This window comes from Oryctolagus cuniculus, chromosome Y (assembly GCF_051225735.1).
Source record: "Oryctolagus cuniculus isolate XC-2025 breed Fujian yellow rabbit chromosome Y, ASM5122573v1, whole genome shotgun sequence".
NCBI classification, from domain to species: domain Eukaryota; kingdom Metazoa; phylum Chordata; class Mammalia; order Lagomorpha; family Leporidae; genus Oryctolagus; species Oryctolagus cuniculus.
Genome location: NC_142889.1, coordinates 33,233,222 through 33,260,594, shown reverse-complemented (window position 1 = coordinate 33,260,594; position 27,373 = coordinate 33,233,222). Strand labels below are relative to the sequence as shown.

At 42.8% G+C, this 27,373-nt stretch overlaps 1 protein-coding gene and 2 pseudogenes across 3 annotated transcripts; 1 reads left to right on the top strand and 2 right to left on the bottom strand.

The window, feature by feature from the left end:
* Positions 1 to 644: 644 nt before the first annotated feature.
* Positions 645 to 2,737, bottom strand: LOC149119508 (small ribosomal subunit protein eS24 pseudogene; annotated as a pseudogene).
* On the bottom strand, positions 769 to 14,519 carry LOC149119507 (uncharacterized). 3 transcript variants are annotated; one of them, XM_089325235.1, is made up of 4 exons: positions 14,186 to 14,519; positions 13,822 to 14,077; positions 12,609 to 12,695; positions 769 to 1,008 (listed from the first exon to the last, which is right to left on the bottom strand). In XM_089325235.1, exons 1-3 carry the CDS (start codon positions 14,268 to 14,270, stop codon positions 12,638 to 12,640), a joined length of 399 nt encoding a protein of 132 aa, XP_089181361.1. In that variant the 5' UTR covers positions 14,271 to 14,519; the 3' UTR covers positions 769 to 1,008; positions 12,609 to 12,637. The 3 variants fall into 3 exon arrangements, with proteins under 3 accessions (XP_089181361.1, XP_089181362.1, XP_089181360.1); XM_089325236.1 differs by lacking the exon at positions 769 to 1,008 and adding an exon at positions 1,143 to 1,372; XM_089325234.1 differs by lacking the exon at positions 769 to 1,008 and having other exon boundaries at positions 12,421 to 12,695.
* An 11,943-nt stretch (positions 14,520 to 26,462) lies between these two features.
* On the top strand, positions 26,463 to 27,037 carry LOC149119506 (protein delta homolog 2 pseudogene; annotated as a pseudogene).
* The last annotated feature ends 336 nt before the right edge of the window (positions 27,038 to 27,373 follow it).

The following is a 27,373-nucleotide window of genomic DNA, read 5'->3' as shown; positions in this document are numbered from 1 at the left end:
AAAACTGGAGAGCTTTGTCAAAAATAATAGTTTTGATAAATTTGAGTTCTGTGAACCTGCATTTGTAGTTAGTAATCGCCTCTAGAAATGTCTTACAGTTATCAGTATGAACGAATTTATTGTGATGATTTAATTTATTGTGGTGCTAGAGTCCAGAAAGGCCATGAAAACTATGTGAAAATTTTACTGAATATGGGAGGCATGCTAGTCATGCCTATAGAAGATCAGCTAACACAGATTATGTGACTGGGACAAAACATTTGGGAAAGTAAAAATATCCTTTTTGTTTCATTTGCTCCACTTGTGCAGCCAAGTAAGAATGGTTATGGCAAGCCTGCTTCTGTGGGACTCCCCCCTGTGCTGTCAGGAACCTGCAGGACTTGTGCCACAGTGCCAGACCATGGCTATGCCTGAGATTGAGCTAATAACTGCCCCACACTCTAGTATTTGCTGCACAAAGTAGTTATTGTAGACTGTCATCATTTCTTCTTTGTAGTGTTTACTGGATCATTAACTGAGTAAAGCACATGTACTCCACATAGAAAATACACAGTTCATTCCACACATTTTTTTAAAGTTTTACAGTTTATTAATTCTTATGAAAATGTCACAAAATCACCATAGATAAAGTCATCACAAAATCTTTATTCCTTCAGCTTTTTGCCAGCACTAACATTGGCTTTGGTAGTTCCCCTGAACTTCTTCATTCTGTTGTTACACTCCTTTTGCTGTTGTGTTGAGATCTTTTTCTTATACAGGCCATGTATTGCAAGTCAACGTTTGGGTTCATTTTTTTAACATAATCAAAGGAATCACAAATCTTACCAAAGTCCATTGTCTTGCCACTGCCAAAATGGGTTCTAAATCCAAATACAAAATGACATCAGGAATCGTCTAGCACATTGTGGCTAGTTTTTCCCAAATCTCTGTGAAACAGTTGCCTTCCTAGAGTGGAACACATCAATGACCATTTGTTCCCTCTGAAGTGGTCGGTTAGTCATGAACTTCCTGGTACAAATAGTACTGTGTCATTCATTATATCAGCTGATTGTTACAAAAAGAAAAATGCTACTATATGCTATAAATTTCAAATAAAATATAATTCAATTCAACTCAGACAAACGGTATAGAGTGATATCTGGGACTGGCATTGTGGTGCAGAAGTTTAAAGCCCTGCTCTGAAGTGCTGGCATCCCATATGGGTGCCAGTTCTAGTTTTGGCTGCTCCTCTTCAGATCCAGCTCTCTGCTGTGGCCTGGGAAAGCAGTAGAAGGTGGCCCAAGTGCTTGGGCCCCTGTGCCCATGTGGGAGACCCAGAAGAAGCCCCTGGCTCCTGGCTTTGGATCAGCTCAGCTCCAGCAGTTGTGGCCATCTGGGGAGTGAACCAGCAGATGGAAGACCTCTCTTTCTTTCTCTATCTCTTTGTGTAACTCTTTCAAATAAATAAAATAAATCTTTTAAAAAAAGAGTGATACCTTATTCATAAAGTTACAGTCCACAAATAAGATAAAATAGCTGTGATTTTTTATATACTTTCACAGCAGTCTCGTATTCACAAGAACTAATCTGATGAAAACAAGTTGATATTACAAAAACAATACTATGACAGATAAATTTGGCATGTTCTTACTGTGAATGAACAGATCATAGTAAAAAGTTTTATAAAATAAGATTCTACTAGTTAACCTTCAAGTACTAAGAAAAAAATCTGTTGTTTCTCAAAACAAATTTTGTGCATGTTACAATCACTGATCAGCATGCAATATTGAAATTATGGCAAAAAATAGAATACATATATATGATTATACTTTGGACAATTCATGGAAGAATGGAACTAAAGATATGTTATTAAAATTATAAATGTATTTCAAAACACAAGTATTTCATACAAAATTTAAAAATTTGTTGTATACATGGATTTCAAAATTCCATTTCCAGGGCCAGCACTGTGGCATAGTAAATGATGCCTACATCCTCCAAAAAAAGAAAAGCCTAGGACTGCATGGCTTTACTGCTGAATTCTACCAGACATTTAAAGAACTAGTTCCAATTCTTCTCAAGCTATTCAAAATAATTGAAAAGGAGGGAATTCTCCCAAGTTCTTTCTATGAAGCCAGCATTACCTTAATCCCTAAACCTGAAAAAGACGCAACTGAGAAAGAGAACTACAGACCAATTTCCCATGAACACAAAAGCAAAAATCCTGTACAAAACTCTAGCCAAACAAGTCCAACAACACATCAGAAAAATCATTTACCCCAACCAAGTGGGATTTATCTCTGGTATGCATGGATCGTTCAATATTCAAAAATCAGTAGGAGCCAAGATGGTGGAATAAGAAGGGAACTTACTGATAGTCGAGGAGAAGACAGATTAATAAAAGTGAAGATAGTGTAGTCTCAGGGAAGAATTAGGGAAAAACAGCAGAGGAAACTCTTCCGTAATTAGAGGGACATGGTATACCTACGTGGAGGGCACAGGTACCCACAGCTTGGGACTCTAGCTGTTGAGAGGTTCTGCACCAGCACTGGAAAGCGTAGTGAGATAAAACCACAGTAGCATGAGACACTGGCAGAAAAGTGGCAGGAAGAGCCTAAAGGGAACAAGGCTTGAAGCCCTGTGGGGGAAAAACACCAGCCTAACTAGAGGAGAGAAAAAATAAAAGGGACAGTATGGACATGATTCTATCTCTCCAATCACCTTACAAGAGCCTAGGAGCCAATAGAGCAGGCACCATTTTGGACATACGTAACAGTTGCACCAGCTTGGGGCTGTACCCAGCAATCAGCCAAACAGAAAAACCTTACTCTTGTGGGGAGTAATAACAGGAGACTAAGACCTAGTGAATGTGTGGAGCTTATGAACTGGCACAGTGAAAAAAAAAAAACTGAGGGTGTGTGGTATAACTCACAGTGTGGCTGAGACTTGAGCAGTCTTAGTGGGAGATGCCACAAGCACAGGCCACACTGGCTACCCGGTGAAAGACATTGCAGGGGAATCTAAGCTTACAGTGAGGAATGCACAGATCATTTGTGTGGTCCTTGAGACAGAGCAGATGAATATTATACCCACAGGGGCTCATGCTCAGGCACTGATTGCCACCAAGGAGAAGAGCTCAGCTGAGCAGAATTACTTCCCTTCTGAATAAAAAGAAAAAAAAGAGGGAGAGAAGATTTACCACACCAAACCTGGGTGTGTAACCTTTGGCACACCCTTAACCCTGAAGAACTGAACAGAGCTCTCTGGCCACACCCACCACAAGCCTCTAGAGATTTACCAAAAGCAGACAGTCCACTTAATTTAGAGACATAGTATAATGAAAAAAGCCACCGCAGCAAGAAAAAAAGAAGAAACCAAAGAATATATCCACAATGCCAAAGAACAAACACAAAAACTGAGGAAATAAGAACAAGGAAGACACCATGATGCTCCCAAATGAACATGACACGCCAATACAAGAATATGAAGATGAGATAGAAGAAATGGAAGATATGGAATTCAAAAAATTTATGATCAGAACACTTAGAAGTTATCAAAAACAAATGCATGAACTACAGAAATTCATACAGGACAGGACAGAAAATCTCTCTCATGAAAATGAAATCTTAAGGAGGAATGAAATGAGGAATTTAATAGAACATGAAATTGAGATATTGAAGAGAAATCAAAATGAAATGAAGAATTTAATAGAACAAAGGAAAAACATATTTGAGAGCCTTAAAAACAGAATCAGTGAGGTAAAAAAGAGAATATCTGACCTAGAAGACAGAGCACAGGAAAGTATACAGTCAAACCAAAGAAAAGAAGAGGAAATTATAAATCTAAAAAATATTGTTGGGAATCTACAGGATACTATTTAAAAAACTAACATTCAGGTTCTAGGAGTTCCTGAAGACATGGAGAGAGAGAAAGTATTAGAAGGCCTTTTTAGTGAGATACTAGCAGAAAACTTCCCAGGTTTGGAGAAGGAAAGAGACATCCAAGTACAAAAAGCACATAGAATCCCCAATAAACAAGACCCAAAGAGATCCTCATCATGACACGTTGTAATTAAATTCACCACTGTGAAACATAAAGAAAAGATTCTAAAATATGCAAGAGAGAAACAGATTACTCCCAGAGGATCTCCAATTAGACTCACAGCTGACTTCTCATCAGATACCCTATAGGCTAGGAGGGAATGGCTAGATATAGCCCAAGTACTAAGAGAAAAAAAAAAAAACTGCCATCCCAGAATGTTATATCCTTCAAAGCTCTCATTTGTGAATGAAGGTGAAATAAAGACCTTTCATAGCAAACAGAAAGAGTTTGTCACCACTCATCCAGCCCTGCAAAAGATGCTTAAAGATGTGTTACATGCAGAAACACAGAAACATGGCCATCAATATGGAAGAAGGTAAAGGAAGAAAATCTCCCAGTAAAAGATCACAGGAAGTTCAAAGCACATATTAGAAATATCTTTGAAAAATTGCAGGGCAAAGTCACTACTAATCAACAGTCACTTGAATGTTAATGGCCTCAACTCCAAGTTAAAAGACACAGACTGGCTGAATGGATTGAAAAACAAAACCCATATATTTTCTGCTTACAAGAAACACATCTTTCCAGCAAAGATGCATGCAGATTGAATGTGAAAAGTTGGAAAAAGATATTCCATGCCAACAGAAACCAAAAAAGAGCTGGCATAGCCATCATAATATCAGATAAAATAAACTTTAATACAAAAACTGTTAAGAGAGACAAAGAGGGGCACTATATAATGATTAAGGGTTCAATTCAACAGGAAGATGTAACTATTATAAATGTACATGCACCTGATTACAGGGCACTGGGTTATTTAAAAGATATGTTAAGGAACTTAAAGGGAGACTTAGACTCCAATACAATAGTATTGGGGGACTTCAATACTCCACTTTCAGCAATAGACAGATCAACCTGACAGAAGATCAACAAGGAAACAGCAGATTTAATCTGCACTACAGACCAAATGGATGTAACAGATATCTTCAGAACTTTTCATCCTACACTTGAGGAATACACATTTTTCTCAGCAGTACATGGAACCTACTCTAGGACTGGCCACATACCAGGCCATAAAGCAAGTCTCAGCAAATTCAAAAGAACTGAGATCATAACATGCATCTTCTCAGACCACAGTGGAATGAAGCTGGAAATTAGCAACTCAGGAATCCCTAGAGCGTATGCAAACACATGGAGACTGAACAACATGCTCCTGAATGAACAATGAGTCATAGAAGAAATCACAAGAGAAATCAAAAACTTTCTGAAAGTAAATGAGGATAACAATACAACATATCAAAACTTATGGGATACGGCAAAAGCAATGTTAAGAGGGAATTTTATTGCAATAGGTGCCTACATCAAGAAATTGGAAAGGCACCACATGGATGAGCTATAAATGCATCTCAAATATCTAGAAAAACTGCAGCAAACCAGGCCCAAAACTAGTAGGAGAAGAGACATAATTAGAGGAGAAATCAACAGAATTGAATCCCCCCAAAAATTACAAAAGATCAGCAAAATGAAGAGCTGTTTTTTTTTTGGAAAAAAATTTGACAACCCATTGGCCCAACTAACTCAAAAAATAAAAGACCCAAATCAATAAAATAGAGATGAAAAAGGAAATGTAACAACAGACACCACAGAAATAAAAAGAGTCATCAGAAATTACTACAAGGACTTGTATGCCAGCAAACAGGGAAATCTATCACAAATGGACAGATTCCTGGAAACATACAACCTACCTAAATTGAACCATGAAGACATAGGATACCTAAACAGACCCATAACTGAGACAGAAATTTAATTAGTAAAGGCCCTCCAAAGAAAGAAAGCCCAGGACCAGATGGATTCACTGCTGAATTCTACCAGACATTTAAAGAAGAACTAGCTCCAATTCTTCTCAAACTATTCAGAACAATCCAAAAAGAGGGAATCCTCCCAAATTCTTTCTGTGAAGTCAGCATCACCTTAATTCCTAAACTTGAAAAAGATACAGTATTGAAAGAGAATTACAGACCAATTTCCCTGATAAACATAGACACAAAAATCCTCAATAAAATTCTGGCCAATAGAATGCAACAACAGGTCAGAAAGACCATCCATCCAGACCAAGTGGGATTTATCCCTGGTATGCAGGGATCATTCAATGTAGGCAATTTAATCAATATGATACACTACATTAACAAGCTGCAGAAGAAAGCCATATGATTATCTCAATAGATGCAGAGAAAGCATTCGATAAAATAATAATCCTTTCATGATGAAAACGCTAAGAAAATTGGGTCTAGAAGGATCATTCCTCAATACAATCAAAGAAATTTATGAAAAACCCACAGCCAGCATCCTATTGAATGGGGAAAAGTTGGAAGCATTTCCACTGAGATCTGGTACCAGACAGGGATGCTCACTCTCATCACTATTATTCAATATAGTACTAGATTTTGAGCCAGAAACATTAGGCAAGAAAAAGAAAATAAAGGGATACAAATTGGGAAGGAAGAAGTCAAACTATCCCTCTTTGCAGATGATATGATTCTTTATTTAGGGGATCCAAAGAAATCTACTAAGAGACTACTGGAACTCAAAGAAGAGTTTGGCAAAGTAGCAGAATATAAAATAAATGCACAAAAATCAACAGCATTTGTATACACTGGAAATACCATGGCCGAGAATGAACTGCTAAGATCAATCCCATTCACAATAGCTACAAAAACAATCAAATACCTTGGAATAAACTTAACCAAGGACGTTAAAGATCTCTACGATGAAAATTACAAAACCTTAAAGAAAGAAATAGAAGAGGATACCAAGAAATGGAAAAATCTTCCATGCTCATTGATTGGAAGAATCAATATCATCAAAATGTCCATTCTCCCAAAAGCAATTTATAGATTCAATGCAATCCCAATCAAAATACCAAAGACATTCTTCTCAGATCTGGAAAAAAAGATGCTGAAATTCATATGGAGGCACAAGAGACCTCGAATAGCTAAAGCAATCTTGTACAACAAAAACAAAGCTGGAGGCATCACAATACCAGACTTCAGGACATACTACAGGGCAGTTGTAATCAAAACAGCATGGTACTGGTACAGAAACAGATGGATAGACCAATGGAACAGAATTGAAACACCAGAAATCAATCCAAACATCTACAGCCAACTTAGGATCTAAAACCAATTCCTGGAGCAAGGACACTCTATTAAATAAATGCTTCTGGGAAAACTGGATTTCCACATGCAGAAGCATGAAGCAAGACCCCTACCTTACACCTTACACAAAAATCCACTCAACATGGACTAAAGACCTAAATCTATGACCTGACACCATCAAATTATTAGAGAACATTGGAGAAACCCTTCAAGATATTGGCACAGGCAAAGAATTTCTGGAAAAGACCCGGGAGGCACAGGCAGTGGAAAGTCAAAATTAACAATTGTGATTACATCAAATTGAGAAGTTTCTGTACTGCAAAAGGAACAGTCAGGAAAGTGAAGAGGCAACCAACACAACAGGAAAAAATATTTGCAAACTATGCAACATATAAAGGATGAATAACCAGAATCTACACAGAGATCAAGAAACTCCACAATAACAAAACAAACAACCCACTTAAAAGATGGGCCAAGGACTTCAATAGACATTTTTCAGGTGAAGAAATCCAAATAGGCAACAGACATATGAAAAAATGTTCAGGATCATCAGGGAAATGCAAATCAAAACCACAATGAGGTTTCACCTCACCCCAGTTAGATTGGCTCACATTCAGAAATCTACCAACAACAGATGCTGGCAAGGATGTGGGGGAAAAGAGGTACTAACCCACTGTTGGTGGGAATGCAAACTGGTAAAGCCACTATGGAAGTCAGTCTGGAGATTCCTCAGAAACCTGAATATAACCCTACCATACAACACAGCCATTCTACTTCTTGGAATTTACCCAAAGGAAATTAAATTGGCAAATAAAATAGCTGTCTGCACCTTAATGTTTATTGCAGCTCACTTCACAATAGCTAAGACCTGGAATCAACGCAAATGTCCATCCATAGTAGACTAGATAAAGAAATTATGGGACATGTACTCTATAGAATACTATACAGCAGTAAAAAAAAAAAACACTGAAATCCGGTCATTTGCAATAAAATGAAGGAATCTGGAAAACATCATGCTGAGTGAAATAAGCCAGTCCCCAGGGGACAAATATCATATGTTCTCCTGATTGGTGAGAACTAACCAAGCACCAAAAAGGAAACCTGTTAAAGTGAAATGGACACTATGAGAAACAATGACTTGATCAGCCCTTGTCCTGATTGTTGAAGAACATTTACTACTTTATTCCTTTTAGTATTTTTTTGTTCTACATAATTCCATTGGTTGAACTCTGTAATTAACACACAATTATTCTTAGGTATTTAACTGAAAAGTGATCCCTGTTAAATATATCAGTGGGAATAAGAAAGGGAAGAGATGTACAGTTCAGCACATGCTCAATCAGACTTACCTCCAATGGTAGAGCTAGAAACATGCCAGGGGATTCCAATTCAATCCCATCACGGTGACATGTACCAATGCCATCTCACTAGTCAAAGTGATCAGCTTCAGTTCATAATTGATCACAATGATAGGATTAAGTGTCAAAGGGATCACATAAACAAGACTAGTGTTTGCTAATACTAACTGATAAAATTAAAAAGGAGAGAACAATCCAACATGGGAAGCGGGATATACAGCAGACTCATAGAATGGCAGATGTCCTAAACAGCACTCTGCCTTCAGAATTAGTCCTTAAGGCATTTGGATCTGGCTAAAAAGCCCATGAGATTATTTCAGGCATGGAAAGCCAAGACACTCTGACAAAAAATAACCTAAATGAAAGATCTCTGTGAGTTAGATCACAGCAGAAAGAATGGGCCATCAAAGAAGGAGGTACCTTTCTCTGAAGGGAGGAGAGAACTTCCACTTTGTCTATGACCTTGTCTAAAAAAGACCAGACAGTTGTGTTCAGTCAGTTGTCACCGATCAGGGAGAACATATGGTATTTGTCCCTTTGGGACTGGCTTACTTCACTCAGCATGATGTGTTCCAGATTCCTCCATTTTGTTGCAAATGACTGGAACCTCCTGAAGTGAAATGGACACTATGAGAAATGGTGACTTGATCAGCATAGCCCTGACTGCTAATGGACAACTTAATACATTATCCCTCATAGTATTTTTTTTTGTCTGTTCTACTTAATATGACTGGTTTAATTCTGTAATTATCACACAGTTATTCTTAAGTGTTGAAAATTAACTGAAATGTGATCCCTGTTAAACATAAAAGTGGGTATAAGAGAGGGAAGAGATGTATAATTTGGGGCATGCTCGGGCTGACTTGCCCCAATTGGTAGAGTTGGAAACATACTAGGGGATTCCAATTCAATCCCATCAAGGTGGCATGTACCAATGCCATCTCACTATTCCAAGTGATCAATTTCAGTTCACAATTGATCATAATGAAAGGACTAAGAGTCAAAGGGAGCACATAAACAAGTCTAGTATCTGCTAACACTAACCGATAGAATAAATAAAGGGGAGAGTGATCCAACATGGGAAGTGAGATACTCAGCAGACTCATAGAATGGCGGATGTCCTAAATAGCACTCTGGCCTCAGAATCAGCCCTAAAGGCACTCGGATCTGGCTGAAAAGCCCATGAGAGTATTTCAGGCATGGAAAGCCAAGACACTCTGGCAAAAAGATCTCTGTGAGTGAGATCCCAGTGAAAAGAACAGGTCTTCAAAGAGGGAGGTGCCTTTCTCTGAAGGGAGGAGAGAACCTCCACTTTGACTATGACCTTGTCTAAACAAGATAAGAGTCGGAGAACTCAAGGGGCTTCCATAGCCTTGGAAACTCATGACTGGTGCATAGGGAGATTACTGATGCCATAAACAGGAGTGTCAATTTGTAAAGTCAACAACAGGAGTCACTGTGCACTTACTCCTCATGTAGGATCTCTGTCCTTAATGTGCTGTACACTGAGGCTTAATGCTATAACGAGTACTCAAACAGTATATTTCACTTTGTGTTTCTATGGGGGTGCAAACTGTTGAAATCTTTACTTAATGTACACTAAACTGATCTTCTGTTAAAAAAAAAAAAAAAAAGAAACTATCAATTCCCAACTTGACTCTCACTGGGATTAAACATGACAATAGGTCTGATCTGATTTCATCATCATTTAAAAAAAAATCATCTATTATTTTTCACTTTATGTTTCTGTGTGTGAACAAACTGTTGAAATCCTTACTTAAGGTATAATAAGCTGATCTTCTGTATACTAAGATAATCGAAAATGAATCTTGATGTGAATGGAAGGGGAGAGGGAGTGGGAAAGGGGAGGGTGGTGGGTGGGAGGGACGGTATGGGGGGGAAAGCCATTGTAACCCATGAGACGTACTTTGGAAATTTATATTCATTAAATAAAAGATAAAAAAAAAAAAAAAAAAAAAGCAACATAAAAAAAAAAAAAAAAAGATCAGAGTTGGCGAACTCAAGAGGCATCCATAGCCTTGGCAGCTCATGACAAGAGCCTTGGGTGATTACTGATGTCGTAAATAAGAGTGTCAATTGTTAAATTTCAACAGGAGTCACTGTGCACTTACTCCCCATGTAGGATCTCTGTCCTTAATGTGTTGTACTATGTGAATTAATGGTATAAATAGTACTCAAACATTACTTTATACTTTGTGTTTCTGTGTGGGTGCAAATTATTGAAATCTTTACTTAGTATATACTAAACTGATCTTCTGTATATAAGCATAATTGAAAATGAATCTTGATGTGAATGGGATGGGAGAGGGAATGAGAGATGGGATGGTTGTGGATGGGAGGGTAGTTATGTGGGGGAAAGCTGTATTTGGAAATTTATATTTATTAAATAAAAGTTAAAAACAATATCAGAGAACCCAAGATGTGCTACACTTGAAGTTCTCATTTCCTAGCTCAGTTACTAAAACAGCAAAGAAGAAACCCTGGAATAGAATTAGACTCATATTCACCCTACTTCTTGGAACAATTTAAATACCTTAAGAAAAGCTAGAGGTCAGAATCAAATAACCCTGCTCTCTAAACTTTTAAGCTACAGGAGCTGACTGACAAACTGAGGAAGTCTCCAACTAAATGCAAACTGTAAAAAAAAAAAAAGAAAAGTTGCAACATGGAAAATTACAAAGACAGGTTGAAAAACTCTAAAAGCAGAGTTCAAAAGTAAAAGATCAAAACTTCTTGTCAACTTTTTTCCTAACAGAAAACCTGGTTGTTTTATCATTAACATGTAGGACAAAATTCTAACTTCATGTCAATGTGCCTTTTGTATTAATGCTCTCAATTTCCAGAAACTCATGTGGCCAATTCCATGATAACCTCAGCCAATCTACCACAAATCTACAACACTTTATATTTTCCTCAGCTGATTGTCCTATTTTTTTTTCTCCATGCCAAACACCATTATACTTTAGGACAAATATTACTTTTTCCTTTATCAAAACATATCTCTTATATTCCATACCTTTGCTCTTAATTTTGGTTACCATATACTTGTTAGAATTATTCCTTATTCTAAGTAATTTAATTTCTAGCAAAAGCTTAGTAAACAATTTTGAACTCACATACTTCAATAATTGATGAAAGTGGCCGGCGCCGTGGCTCACTAGGCTAATCCTCCGCCTAGCGGCGCCGCCACACCGGGTTCTAGTCCCGGTCGGGGCGCCGGATTCTGTCCCGGTTGCCCCTCTTTCAGGCCAGCCCTCTGCTGTGGCCAGGGAGTGCAGTGGAGGATGGCCCAGGTGCTTGGGCCCTGCACCCCATGGGAGACCAGGAAAAGCACCTGGCTCCTGGCTCCTGCCATCAGATCAGCGCGGTGCGCCGGCCGCAGCGCGCCGACCGCGGCGGCCATTGGAGGGTGAACCAACGGCAAAGGAAGACCTTTCTCTCTGTCTCTCTCTCTCACTGTCCACTCTGCCTGTCAAAAAAAAAAAAAAATAATTGATGAAAGCACAGTTATTTATAGGCCCAGTGCCTTTTATAGAATTTAAGATGTCAAGAGTTCATGAATTTACATTTAGGAACATTTACCTCTTTCAGAGGTTAATCTGGTAATGCACAGCTATAGTAAAAATGGTGGTCCTTACTAGCACTTCTTGCAGGCTTGTGCCAGGTGCTTGGTTGAGGGATCTACACTCCTTAACCTTTTTGATCCTCATCACAGCTTTCTGGGGCTTTAACTTTGGTTATCTCTACTTCTCAGTTAAGACATGACAGACATGCCCTGAGTAACTTTCCCTTAGTCACATAGGAGATGCATGATGGAGTCAGAAATGAAACCCAGGCAGTCTGCTACATATACGTACATATACACATACACAGGCATGTACATATTCCTCAGTCTGCTATATGTACACATACATATATAGACACATACATATGTGTTCCTCACATCAAATAATAAAGAGCAATTTTTCCAGTAGCCAATGTGACAACTTAAACTCGTAGTGTTTAAAAGCCATAAAACTTACAAATTGAAGATTTCAATGAGATTGGCTTATACCTGCATTGTGTTATCTCTGGTCAGTGTTTTCAGTACCCAGAATAATGCTGACAGAAGTACCATGGCCTTCCCGTTGGGCATTTTGCACTGTCAAATGAATTTTAGCAACAAGTGAGCATAAATTCTAACATGATAAAAAGCTTCAGAATATTAGATAACATTAAATTACCGTGTGTAAAATGTTTATGGAAAATATGTATCATGACAAAGCCATGCATGGATTATCAAAAAATTTTTATACCAAAACAAATGTACAATTTTTCTTCCCACAAACTTTTTCAAGTACAATCATGTTGCTCCTGTCATTATTTAAAGTAATTAGAAAAAAAAAGCTATCAAATAACAGATAACTCTTCCAAAGCCAAGAAACACTCCTTTAATGAGCCAGAGTGTTCTGCCCCAATTCAGTCCTACAAAGTGACCACAAGCCAAAAAAGGTTTCATTCTCAGCCTAAGTCAAATTCTCCATTTTCTCAAATGCCTTATCAACCCAGTTTTCTTTCAGGTAAGCTCCCTCTCGAATCCCAATATCCTGGAGACCTTTCTTGAAGTTTCCTAATTAACACTGCACTCATGCTCCAGTCCTTTCAGAAAGATCCTCCTCCCAAATTCTCCTTTCCCCCACTTTTCCCAAGGATTTTCCACAGGCCCCATCTCACATATCCCATGCATCCCTGCTATGGCTCTTGCAAAAGTCATCTGCTTTCAGCAATAATATTCTTCCCTTTTCCTATCTATCCTCGGATGGAGACATACACAAACATATTCTCCCGTCTCCCAGCTCTTCCAAGGCACCAAACGCTCCCCCAGAGTTTCCCTCCAGTGCTGTCCACCTTGGTCCTGCACTCTAAACACCGACCTTTTTCTCAGTCTTTCAAATCCAGAAGTGCTGGGGTTTTACTCTTTGCCAACAGCACATGGCTTTCCTTCCAGGTCTACCTTCCATGCCGCCACAACCAAGTCTTATCGGCCCCTGATTTCCTGCAGAACCCCAGAGAAACCCAGTCCCCAATATCCCTTCTGCCCTTCCTGTCTCTGTGGCCCCTAATTCTCCTGTAGGCGCCCTCAGACCCCAGATTTCTCCCCATACATGCGGACCCTCTCTGCTGTGGGACAGAGGCCCACCTCACTGCCTGCAGGGCTTGGGGGTCCCTTCCCTTAACCTTGATGCCCCCAGGCTGCTGACAGCGTCAGTCCGACCGGACTGACTCACCTGCTGCTCCTGTCCAGGAGGAAGGCACAGCCGGCCAGGTTAAGCCAACACCGAGCAGCATCTGAAACTTGGAGACGAGCACGTCGTTGTTGAACTTCGGTATCATTTCCAGGTCCGGCTCCAGCCCCGTGTCCTCCAGGGCCCGGCCGACTCCAGCCACTTCTCACGTCTGAGCGTCTGCCGCTGGGACTCCAAGAGGCCTGCTGCCAGCAGACGCTGCGACTACACTCCACTGAGGTAGGCCCTAGATCTGTCACTGCCTCAAAGATAAACGCAGTCACAAGTCAGCTCCACAGGACAGCGCCGTGGCCACCACCTCTGCTGCAGTCCCAGGCTCCCCCACGGCAGCCCCAGGCTTCCTCACCACACAGACGCCTGAGGTCTAACTTCGCCCCCACCGCCGCTGGGCCCACGCTCAGCGCCCGTTGTTTGACCACCGCGGCCGCCATCTTCCCACGCTCAACATTGCCTCCTCCCCACACTTCCTCGCTTCCAACGCTGGAGCCTGCCAGGACTCATGGCTGCCACCGTCACAGCCTCCCTGCTGTTCATGGCCGCCCTACTCTTCCTGGCCGTGGCCGCCACCCCACTCTTCAGGGAAGCCCCACTCTGCATGGACTCGGCCTTCGCCGACGTCCAGAATTCGTAGTTGCTACTTCTGCCGCTTGGTGACGCAGCACGTACTGCGCAAGCGCCGCACGCCCGGCCCCGCCCCTTCCTCCTGGTCTCACTCGCCCCCCTCCTACCTTCACTTTCACCTGTCCGTGGACGCCATGGAGTTGACTGTCTGAGAGCTTTTCCCTTCCCACTGACCCAGAGGCATAGGGCCCTCTTCTGACATCTCTAAGTAGTAAACTTCTACTTCATAGATGTGGTTCAGTTGCCTTGACTCACACTGAATCTAACTTTACTGATGGTCAGAACTCTCCTAGAGCAGCCACCTGGTAGGAATAAGCTAGAAACAGATCAGACAAGTCTCCAAGGCATCTGGAAATCTTAATACGTGCCCTGTAAAAGGAACACCTGGTCGTTGGCTGCACACTCCCCTAGGCCCTCCGTTCCCTCTGTGACGTGTCCTGCCTGGTGGCCAGGGTTCTGTGTGAACTGCATGCTCCTAGACACGGCGTGCACTGCAGTGTCACTAGATGGTGGACAGTATCATTCCCATCCTCTGATGGGACCACTGTTGTATATGCAGTCTGTTGGCGACTGAAACGTTGGCACGTGGTGACTGTTTTCTTAGAAGTTCTGTAATGGAAGTTAAAAGCTCCCAGGTGTGTGAGTATCCAGGCCATACCAATTGGGGTTGAGTGGCGGAAACCAGGCCCTCGGGGCACATGACTTTCTGTAATTCTTCTCTGATCATTTTCAATGTATGTATATACTGTATTTATTCATTCCCAAATGAAAATTGTGTTTAGAGACATCACAGAGAACAGGACAAAACTATCTGAATTGTTTGTTATAGCCTCCTTTAAGTCAGAAGTTTGTGTTGCTTGTGTTTAACTTCCCAATTCTCAAATAAGAGTTTTTGAAGCTGCTGATCCTTTCTTCCATAGTACAATGGTAATTGATAAAACAAACAATCATAGTTTCAATTATATACATGCATATTTAGAGATTTTTTGAATATGTATTTTTGGCACAATCCACTCTAATTGATCCTTCGAGCTGTTAAAATTTCTTGTTTCACAGTATAGTCGAGAGTGCTTTCCAACACAGATTTTCAACTCTTTCATGTTCATAGAGACAAAATATATTATAAAATCTCCTTTTGTTGCAGCTATACTTCACAATAAAAACAATCTACACACCACTTGAATATCCCTATTTTGAATTTTTTATGTGTTTGTACATAAAGATTGAAATGACAACAAAGAAAACTAGCTTAAAGTAAATGTCAAAGGGGCCAGCACTGTGGTGCAGTGGGTTAATGCCCTGGCCTGATGTGCAAGCATTCCATATGGGTGCTGGTTCTAGTCCCGGCTGTTCCACTTCCAATCCAGCTCTCTGCTATGGCCTGGGAAAGCAGTAGATCATGGCCCAAGTCCTTGGGCCCCTGCACCTGTGTGGGAGACCGGTGGAAGCTCCTGGCTCCTGGCTTCAGATCAGAGCAGCTCCGGCCATAGCATCCATTTGGACAGTGAACCAGCAGATGGAAGACCTTTCTCTCTGTTTCTCCTTCTAACTGTCTGTAACTCTAACTCTCAAATAAATAAATAAAATCTTTAAAAAAAAAAAGTAAATGTCAAAGCACATTGTCATGCTCTAGTACTTAACAATCTGATCAAAGAAAAGTTAATAAAAGTCATAGCTTTTTAAAATTACAATTGTTTGAAATATTAATTTTTAATAACTTGCATATGCATGAAACTTTTGAGGACCTTCCTCTTACATACAGTGGTAGAGCAAAGCCTGAACATCTGCATATTGTAATAAAAGGATAGAAGTAGCACTATGCATGAAGCACTTCACTAAAGAGCCTGAAGGCATAAGATTCTAATGTTAACAATTTGGAAAAGAGTGTCACTGGGCCAGCATTGTGGTATAGCAGGTTAAGCCATTGCTTGCAAAGCCAGAGACCCATATGGGTGCTAGCTCCTTTGTGGCCACTCCACTTCTGATCCAGCCCCCATGTGTGAGGCCTGGATGAAACTCCTGGCTCCTGGCTGCAGTCTGGCCCAGCCCTGGCCATTGTGGCCATTTGTGGAGTGAACCAGCTGAGGGAGATTTCTATCTCTCTATTTCTCCCTATCGCTCTATAAGTTTGCCTTTCAAATACATAGATAGATATTTTAAGGAGGGAAAGAGTGGCATTTTCAAGCTCAAAGAGAAAAGGAGTTTGCCTACATTTTATATGGTAGTTGATATGGCTACATTATTGGCTGCACTTATTAATTCTAAATCACTATACATACATTCTGAAGCAGAATTATGTGAAGGGAATTAAGATTCTCACTGTTAAGGAGGGAGTAGAGATGATGAATAAGGAAGAATGAAGCATGTAATATTGAACTAAATATATAGTATAAATTCATGTTTTCTTAATATAGATATGTTACCAAAAGCAAGGTAAAGTTTCTCTCTGCTTGCAAACAAATATTTAAGAGTCAAGAACTGATGCATGAAAGCAGGTTAATTCAAGAAGCCAGAAATGTTGGGAGAAGGAGGATGTGATTTTCACCAAGACAATTGCAGCATCTCAGGGTAGCAGGATTGTTTCAGATGAGACCAGAATGGGGAATCAGGAATAAGGGGCATCAATGATAGGCCCTGCTGCATGTTGGGCTCTAGCAGAAAATAAGGGGGCTGGTCAGAGTCAAAGAGGTTAAGTTTGAGCCTGTAGTCACAAACCCCAGCCTCTGGTCCTGCTGACTGGGGTAGGCTATATTACTTGGCAAATTCAGCTGACTTTCTCAAGATCATATTCCAAAATCCTTAAGCAGGCATAACTTGTTTCTTAAGCATAAGTTTAGTCACAAAGACAACAGTTTTTACAAAGCAAAATGGAGTCATTTGGGCTATTATCACAGTTAAAATGCTACATGTAAAATCTTTACTGCTATGTGTATTATAATGAAGAGTAAGATTCTGGTGTTTTTTTTTTTTTAATTTTAACTGGGGCATCTTTGAATCCTCACCCAAGTGACTTCTACTACTTTTCTACATCTAGAGAGGCTGTTAAGAAAACCCAAGTGTTCCTTCTTCGCACCAGTAGGAGTTCAAGTCAAACACAGGGTCCTTCATCCCAGCCCAAATTGTAACCCTTACAAAACCAGAAACAAATCTCCTTTCCCTGCTATTTCAAGTTATGTGTTTGAACCTCCTGGGAAGCCACTCTTCTCTCTCCAGAAATTCATTTTGTGTGAAATAACACATAACAAATTCTCATAGTCTCTTTATGTGTGTGTGTGCACACATGGAATCATTGTTCTCCATATCCAAACAAATTTTGAGAGTCATGTTTGTTTCTACACAATGGCAATAACATGTATCCACATAGGTTACTTAATATGGTTACTCCTGCTATTAGCTGAGTGGGCCTAAAAGTAACTTGTTCTCTGTAACAACATGCATACCTCATAATCTGATCCTCAATTTTCATGCCATTCTCCAATTAAAGGCACCCAAACTCTTCAGATGAATGACTGAGTTAAGATGAGGCAAGTAATATACAAAATAAGCCAGGAACATCTTGCAGCACTAGAAATAAAGAAGTGCTAAAAAGAAATGGTTGTGAGTATGGCCAAGGATACAGAAACCAATTGAAAAACCTCCTGATAGCCAAAGTTGGAATATGTCCATAAGAAAGTAAATGAAATATCATTGGAATATACCCAAGAAATAAAATAGCTATCTATAAATCTATACTTATAGAAACAACTGGATGCATAAATAATTATGACAGAGTATAAAAACTCTATGCAGAAGAGTTTAGATAATTTACATGTCAACTCTGCTGTCATGGAGAAATTACAGCATTCCAAACTGCTAGTGTAAGCTGTTCAAAATAGCCTTCATCTAAAAGTAACAGATGTAGCCAGTGTTGTTGTGCAGCAAGTTAAGCTGCTGTGAGCAATGCTACCATCCCATATTAGAGTACTGATTTGATTCCCAGCTACTCCACTTCCAATCCAGCTTCCTGAAAATATGTTTCCCTGGGTTGAGAATGGGAAGGGCAACAGAAGATGGGTCAAGCATTTGGACTCCTGCCATCAATGTAAGAGACCCGGGTAGAGTTCTAGGCTATTGGCTTCAGCCTACAGTAACCTTGGCTGCTGCAGGCATTTAGGGAGTGAATTATTTCTGCCTATTGCCAGGTTGGTCCAGCTACCCCTGTGTGTTTGGAGATAAAAATCTGCTCAGAGACAGATTCAGGTGGAAACAACATGAGGGCCAGGGAACTGCAGATTCACAGGTCTGAGCCCTGCATTTCAATGTTCATATACTTTTATTTGCTTTACGTGGATCGGGGTTGAGGGTCAGGTAGCCTAAACAATCTCTTGTGTAGGCATATCTGTTCCCTAGGGCTATGGCCTTTTGCATGCTCTAGGTCGGCCTCTGCAGCCACAAGTCTTGCCTGTTTCTCCCTGCCTCCAACCTTTCACATACATTTTAGAAAACCAAGAATTTTTCAGAAGTGGTTGTTAAGAGAATGACAAGTCAGCTACTAAAATGTTCAAAGCACGAGGGAGGGAGTAGTTGGTGATGGAATATGATGCCATCACCTTCAATGGCTTCCAATATCTTTATTGCTCATCAATGAAGTTTGATACTGTTTATCAATGAAATATTTTCATTTTTCCCAACTTGAACTCATTCATCAATTCAGACTCTTAAAGAAGAAGCTTGAATAATAGAAAAAGTAGAAACATGGTAATATGTGGCCTTACTATTTCCCTGAGAGCTATATCGCAGTGCTAAGATAATGTCCAGCACCTGGTGTTATCACATAGATACTTAATTAATATTTATTGAATGGCTTTATGATGACAAAAATGTCAAAATAACCTAAGTGGCCAATAAGTTTAACCTAGCTATGTTTAAGAAGTTATCACATATCTATTTAATGGAACATCACAGAGTCATAAAAAGTATGCTTCCAAAAACTATGAATATATGACATGAAGTGGTGTTTAGTCTGGTGATTAAGGTGCCTGCATCCCATATCAGAGTGTCTGGGTTCAAGTTGCACTCTAGCTCTTGAGTCCAGCTTCCTTAGCCACAGGTGATGGATTAAGTAATTGGATCCTTATACATGAGAGATCTGGAAAGAGTTCTTGGCTTTTGGCTTTCACCCAGCTTATCCTGCATTGTTGCAGGCATTTGGAAAGTGAACCAGTGGATGAGAGTGCTCTGTTTCTGTCATGTCTCTCAAATAAATAGTAAACATTTTTAAGAGCCAGGATAAAACATTGTAGACACATTATATCTGTGTGAAAAATCAGGATAAGAAAAGGGGTCAAAACTATAAAAACTGTGGCTTTGGGGGCTGGCACTCTGGTGTAGTGGGTAAAGCTGTCACCTGCAGTGCCAGCATCCCATATGGGCTTCAGTTCGAGTCCCAGCTGCTCCACTTCCAATCCAGCTCTCTGCTATGGCCTGGAAAAACAGTAGAAGATGACCCAAGTCCTTAGGCCCCTGCACCCAACATGTAAGACCCAGAAGAAGTTCCTGGTTTCAGCTCAGCCCAGCTCCGACCCTTGTGGCCAACTGGGGAGTGAACCAGTGGAAGGAAGACCTCTCTCTCTTTCTGCCTCTCTTTCTCTCTCCATGTAACTGAGTTTCGAATAAATAAATAAATCTTTAAAAAAGAAAAATAACTGTGACCTTACCAAGCTCACAAAATCTCGGGCATTTTTTTTTCTTTTTACTTTAATCTAATACAGTGTGGTTCATTTTGGAAAAAAGGGAAATGCTGAAAAGATCAATAAGAAAAAAAAAAAAACAGTACCTCCAGCATCCAGAAATGCTGCTACCAATACCCAAATAGGTTCTGCTTTGTGTCTGGCCTTTCCCCACTAAGTCTATTCATCGATATAATCTATTTATGCACAACAGTGTTTAGCATTGTAACTTGTTTGCAGCTTTCACTGGAAAAAATAAAGATCAGAGCCACATCTTTACTCAAATTCAAAAACCTCTTGGGGAAGAAGCTATTGAAGAGGGGAAGCCTGCTGGAGAGTGGAGGTGTGGGGGGGTTAGGTCCACCTCCAGTGAAGACTTCAGAAATCTGCCCCCGTGAGGACTTCTGGAGAAGCTGTTCTGCACGGGCTTAACGAAGTGAAACCTCTGAGTTTTCCACTAAAATGATGTAATCGCCATCCGGAGGGCCAGATAGGCTGCAGCATTCCTGATCTCTGCAGTCCATCCTGCACAAAAGTGACTGCACTCTGAACGGGGGCTGTGGAGAGACCTAGAGAGGTGTCCTCCCCTTTGGAAGTCTCACACTCTGAGCTCTGGGCTGAGGCACTGGAGGGTGCAGCTGAAGCCCAGGATGGCTGTGCTAGGGTGCCGAAGAGGGAATTTCAGGGCCCATTGACGGAGTCTGGGGTTCCTTGTCCATGGAGCTTTCCCAGAGCTGACCACTGAAACCAACAGATGTCGGATGTTTAGAAAGACACAGGTGGATGCTAGGAAACTGTATATGGCAAGGAGGAAACAAAACAGCGACCACCATAAGAAAGGAGCAGGCTGAGGGCTTTCCTAGCGGGCTAGTGAATGGAGCGTCCCGGTCCGGCGGCAAGGGTGCCTCTCGTGTGACTGGGATACGTAGGAGATGCGTGACGGGCAGCAGCGGGGCCCAGGTCAGAAAAGCGGGGATGGAGAATGGCGGGGCCATGCACCTCTGGCGGGCTTGACGCTTTGCTCCCATTACGGTGCCCACGATTTCCTTCTTTCCTTGAAGAACACCAGATTCGGTGGTGGCAGAGGGCAGGGGTCTGGGGTGCGCGGCATGCGACCAGAGGGGCAGGATGAAGTGAGCGTCCTGTATCGCGGGGGATTGGGCGCCGGACTGGGGACGGGTAGCAAACTTCAAGGTTGAGGACGGGAGCTGCCGCCTGGGGTCGCCCAGAGACCCGGATTCCCTAGCAAGCCGGCGCTTCAGTCGCCTCCAGTGACAAGGCCTGTAGCCAACTAGGGACAACCCGCAGTGGAGCCCAACGGTTCTGGCCTCCCTCTGGGGCCCGAGCCCGCCCACTGCCAGCCGGAAATGAAAACCGCGTAGGCAGGGACGCGCGGAGCTGGGGTCGCCGGGGTCGCCAGGGTGTCCCAGGCCCTGCGCCGCCCAGGAAGCCGGGTGCTGCGGAGATATGAGTGGGACACAGCAGCCAGTCCTGAGTGGGCAGGGGGCCGTTGGAGGCGACGCCGCTGGGATACCGAGTCTGCCCTTCCTCCAGCTCCTTCCCGCTTCCCTTTCACGTGCGAGGACGCCTCTCGACGTTATCCTCATCGCCGCGGACCTCATCCTTCCCGACCCTGAGCCCAGCCGCGGCATTCTCGCGCTGGGCCATGCTCTGCTCAGCCCATCCTTTGTCTCCTTCCTGCAGACTCCCTTTCAGTTTCCTGTCTCCGGTCCCCATGCAAACTCAACTCTCTCCTGTCCCCGCCTCCCCACTGCCCTCGCTCCCTTCTTCCATCCCAGAGCTCCGATCCCTTGTTGGGTACAGTTACATGGTTCCCGTATCTGTTCCACTATCTCCGCCTCTGGCCATCTTCTAACCAGCGTCTGACACAGACGTCCACCTGTCCCTCGCACCAGGGCAGCCGGCGGCTGTGAGCGCACCTGTCGGCATTGTCCTCGCTCTCTTCAGCGGTCACAGCTTGCAGGTTGATGTCTGCCGGCCACAGACAACACTGTAGCCACTGTCATGGGCAGAGCTGGAGAGACCCAGGTCGTGCTTTGGAGTGGAAAGCATCTCTATGGCCCTGCCCCAGAACCGGATCCACTCACTGCCAGGAACCTGGAATCATCTCCAGAGTCCCACATCTCAGGGAGCCTTACTATGACCCAGATTCTCCTCTCCCATATCTATCTGTTGTAGTTGATGACTGCAGCTTGCACTGTGACCTGGGCCACGATGCAGCCCGCTTCATGTCTTCTTAAAGGTACCTGCCCCCAAACCATTGACTCCCTATTCCTCAGCCCTACACACCCATAAGATCAAGCCCCAGAACAAATGTTTAGGGAATGAGACTCGCTGTTCGCATTCTATTTCACCAATAGCAACAGGACAATGCCACAAATCGGCAAACCCCACCCCAGCCCCAGCATTCCACTTTGCCTGTCTTGTTATTTTTTTTTTAAGATTTATTTATTTATTTAAAAAGCAGATTTCAGAGAGAGAAAGAGAAAGGTCTTCCACTTGCTGGTTCACTCTCTGAATGGCTGCAACAGTCCAAGTTGTGCTGATCTGAAGTCAGGATCCAGGAGCTTCTTCTGGGTCTCCTACATGGGTGCAGGGGCCCAAGGACTTGGGGCATCTTCCACTACTTTCTCAGGAGGTAGCAGAGACCTGGATCAGAAGTGGAGCAGCCAGGACTCAAACCGGCACCCATGTGGGGTGCCAGCACTGCAGGCGGCGGCTTCACCCACTGCACCACAGTGCTGGCCCTTTGCCTGCCTCTTGCTTCATCAACTTTACCCCTCCAAGTCTGATTCAGGGAGTTTGACATGTTGTTCCTCAAGGTGCTTGACAGGAGACCTGAAGCTTGACAATAATCTGGAGATTGGGAGACATGAGGAAAGCAGAAGGTAAAAGAAAGAGAATGGTTTAGCCTGGCAAGGGAGGCTGGGGTGGGGAGTGCTGCTGGGAGACGCTTGTGTTGAAAGAGGCTCTGTGAAAAGCCTTTCAGTAACTGACTCTCTGAGGTGCAGGTTGGGCAGATTCTGTAGCAGGGGGAATTTCTGCATGTAGAGAAGGGAGCAGACAGGGCAGTTTGCTCAGTCAGCTGTGGGTGTTTGAGACTATCAGAAGTACTTCAAAAGTTCATGGAAAATGGAGTTAAAAAACAAATTTACTTTCATACAAAAGGTTTTGAAAATCAAGCATAAATTTTTCATCATACATATTTTCCATGAACTATTTGAAGACCTCTGCATACATACTTGAAGGGCTTCAGTGATATAGGTCAGATGTTTTCCGAGAACTGGGATGGGAAAGTAATCCTGATGACCTTTCAAGGTCACTCTTTTTTCAATGCTTGTGAGTGTTTCAGACATCCCAGAAATGGTTCTGAAGGCATTGGCAGACATCATTTTTATTCCTCAACACAACCCTGTGAAGTGTATTCCTATTTTGCAGGTAAGAAAACAGAGGCTCAGAAAGGTTATAGTCCCCTCCACCACCCCAGAATACCATCCCAGAATGCCATATCACCCTGGGGCAGGATTCTAGTATGAGCCACACACACAGAGCCTTGGGTCCAGAGGGCCTGGCAAATGGGGCCCATACAGGTCTTTGAACAAGATGTGAGGGGCCATCCTGTAGTGGGATTTTTGTACAGAGATGAGACACCAAAGCCTTTAACAGGAAGTATTATTATTTATTCCAGCAAAAGGCCCAGGTGGATTTTTATCAGGATGGATAGCAAAGGTTCTGAGCCAGGGTGTACTGGGAAAGAAACATGGGGAAAGAATTTCCCTTTGAGGCCAGCCTGATCAGACAAAAAAGCAGAAGGAAAAAGAGCCAGGCATTTCCGACAATTTCTGACAATTTCTCAAATCACAGATGCTAACAAGGATCCTAGTGCCTTTGGAAGGATTCAAGCCCTGCATTGTCATGGGCAAAATCTGCCAAGAGGATTCTAACCTGCTTGTGTAGCCTACCTCAGATTGGCTAATCAGGGGCTGGCGGTGTGGCACAGTGGGTTAACGCCCTGGCCTGAGGCGCTGGCATCCCGTTTGAGCTCTGGTTTGAGACCAGGCTGCTCCACTTCTAATCCAGCTCTCTGCTGTGGCCTGGGAGAGCAGTGGAGGATGGCTCAGGTCCTTAGGCCCCCACACCCATGTGAGAGACCCCAAGGAGGCTCCTGGGTCCTGGCTTCAGATTGGCACACCTCTGGCAGTTATGGCCAATTAGAGAGTGAACCATCAAATGGAAGACCTCTCTCTCTCTCTTTGCCTCTCCTTCTCTCTCTGTGTAACTTTGACTTTCAAATAAATAAATAAATAAATCTTTTTTAAAAAATTGGCTAGTCAAACCTCATGCTAGGGCACTGCTTTATCTTGTAGGTGAGGGTCTTCAGATTCCAGAATCTAGCATTACATGGACATTTCTAGACCACACTCAAAAATGATTTATAGCCATACAACAGCGGTCAGTGCACTTGCCTCTGGTAAGACTTCTTAAAAGCAAAAATTCTCAGTGTAGCCACTGGATATTTTGAGGGGCAGGGATGCTGGACCAGTTGCAACAGCACCAAGGCAGGAGCTACCTCAGTGAGGCCTGAACTCCCACTCTCGGTAGCATGAACGAGATAGTCTAGGCTGTCTGCCATTGTCCTGTGCTCTGTTCATGAGAAACTGGAGAGTTTGAAGATCAGGAATTCTGGAGGGGTGAGGTCCCACCTGGCCTGCCAAATATTACCCAGTCAAAATTTTGGTCCCAATTTCCAATGTGTTCTAAGAACTGCACCAAAAATTGTTATGCAAAGTATTGTATTGCAAATAAAACAACTTTGGTTAAAAAAAAAAAAAAAGGAAGCAGAGCAGCCAGGATTCGAATTGGTGCCCTTATGAGATGCTGGCACTGCAGGAGGTGGCTTCACCCACAATGCCACAGCACTGGTCTGGGTATTTTCTTATACACAGTTTTAGCTTCTTTGTCTCCCTTCTATGGATACATGCATGCATTTTGGGGGGTATTCCAATGCTTCATGGTGGCTGCAGGAGATGATACAATATTGTGCATGCATACATAGTTACTGATGATGTTTTCTTTTCCACACACATACTGAGTGTTACACTGTCTAGCAAGGGTTAACACCATCCCTTAGTGCTAACAAGCAGGAAGCCAAGCAGATAGTAAATCCACAGACAAGAAGATAACAATTACATTTCATTCCCAGGACAAGTTCCTCCCTTTGTCTTCTTCTGAACTTGGGAAGGCCTCTACCACAACCTTAATCATGTTAGTTAGAAACCATTTTAATTAAAAGACAAAAGACCTCTACCATGATAACCCATGTCCCACATCCTCCCCAGATGAGCACATCTGTACTATTCAGTCCCCTTCCAGAATGGAAGCCTGTGTAAATGTGACAAATGTGGTTAAGGCCACTGTTAGTGCCCACCAGGTATACATAATGGTGACTGTGAGTACAAGGCTGGACTCTGGGAGCAGGCAGAGTGAGTGCTGGGCCAATGGGCTGTGTGGAGTAGTTAGACCAGAATCTGGTGATGGAGTGAGGGAAGACGCAGGGCTGTTGAGAGGGTGGAGAATGAGGGGAGACCCAGCTGGGTGTATCCTAAGATAAAATCCCAGAATGCATGCCAATGTCCCCAGCTCATGCTTTCTAAGTTTTCTTTGGTACCTTCTGAACCATGTCTCGAAGAATAATCTGTGGGAGCCAGAGATAGAACAGACATATGTGGAGATACAACAAACACATGTGGAGATACAGCAGACATATGTTGAGGAGACTAGGTTTCCTTTTGTCCTTCCAGAAAGCTAGCCAGTGACATTAGAGAATTCCACATGGCAGCCTGATGCCCCTTGTCTGAATGAGAGGCACCCCTCAGGCTGGACTTGTTTTCATTTACTTCTCAAGCTCTGACACCTGTGAGACTAATAACAGCACACTGAAACTGAGCCTTGCTATGGAACAGATCCTGTGCTGTTTGATGTTGGATTATCTCATTTAACTCCCAAGATTTGGAAGCTGGGTACTGTTTTAAGTAAGGTATCTGAAGCTCAAAGAGAGTGACCTAATGTGATGCAGCTAGAAATTCTAGCAGGATGCTGTGGTCAGGACACTGCCCAGTGTTGGCCACTTGGCATCAATGTCCTGTTCTATCCCAACCTCAGCTCCCCATGACAGAATGGCAGGAGGTGTTGAGATGTCTGAGTCTGCGCTCACATTCACCTGCCACTGCCCAGAAGGCTTTGTGGAAAATGACAAATGTAGGCAACTATTTGATGTGGCCATGTGTCAACGGTGCCACCTGCCTTGATGTCATAAACTGCTTCCCCTGCCTCTGCCCTGAAGGCCTTTCTGGACACTTCTGCCTTCTCAACAGAGAAGAGCCTGTGTGGGGATCAAGCATTTGACTTTCACTCCCTCTGCCCCAATGTCTATGGGGGCAAGACTTCTGAGACTGTCTTACTTGCCCCAAACCCCTCACCACTGTGGATACCCCTCTAGGGACCACCTTAGCACCTGTCACAGGATTAGCTCCCCACTCCCCCACTATGGGGACTGTTCTTCCATGGATCTCAGTGAAGGAGTTGGTGTTTAGGCAAAGGTCTGGGCTAGGGGTCTAATCTGGTTGCCTTGATGGTGTTTGGGGCTCTCACTGCTGCCCTGGTCCTAACCACTATGTTGCTGAACCTAAGGGTCTATCATCATAGTGTCAGCCCCAGGCCCTGAGGCTATCCTGGCCTACATTATGCCCTGGTATGCTAGACCTAGGAGTGTCAGGTTGGCAGCTGTCAGCAGTGCTCTCCCTGCCAACTGACCTGCCCTTGAGCCTGGAAAGACAACAGCACTGTGATGGAGGGGAGCTTTACAGGCCCTTCCTCACCTCCTCCATCCTGAGGCTGGAGAGATCCCTTCTCACCAGCCCCCAGCTCTGGCACACATACTAAGGGGGCTTCAGCTCATGTCAAAAGTATTTTGTTTTTAATACACAAAATGCAAGATGGGAATTTTATCAAAAATAAAATAAACAGGTGGGCTCCTGTCTCAGAAACCCCACCTTGAGTGTCAGCTGCAAAAAAGGGCAGAGCAGAGGCCTGATTCTGGGGAAGCCTATGGGTTCTGTCCACTGAGGAGTGGTTTCCCAAGAGGAAACCAGGATGTCATTTTCCTCTCTGGGGAAATGAAGAGA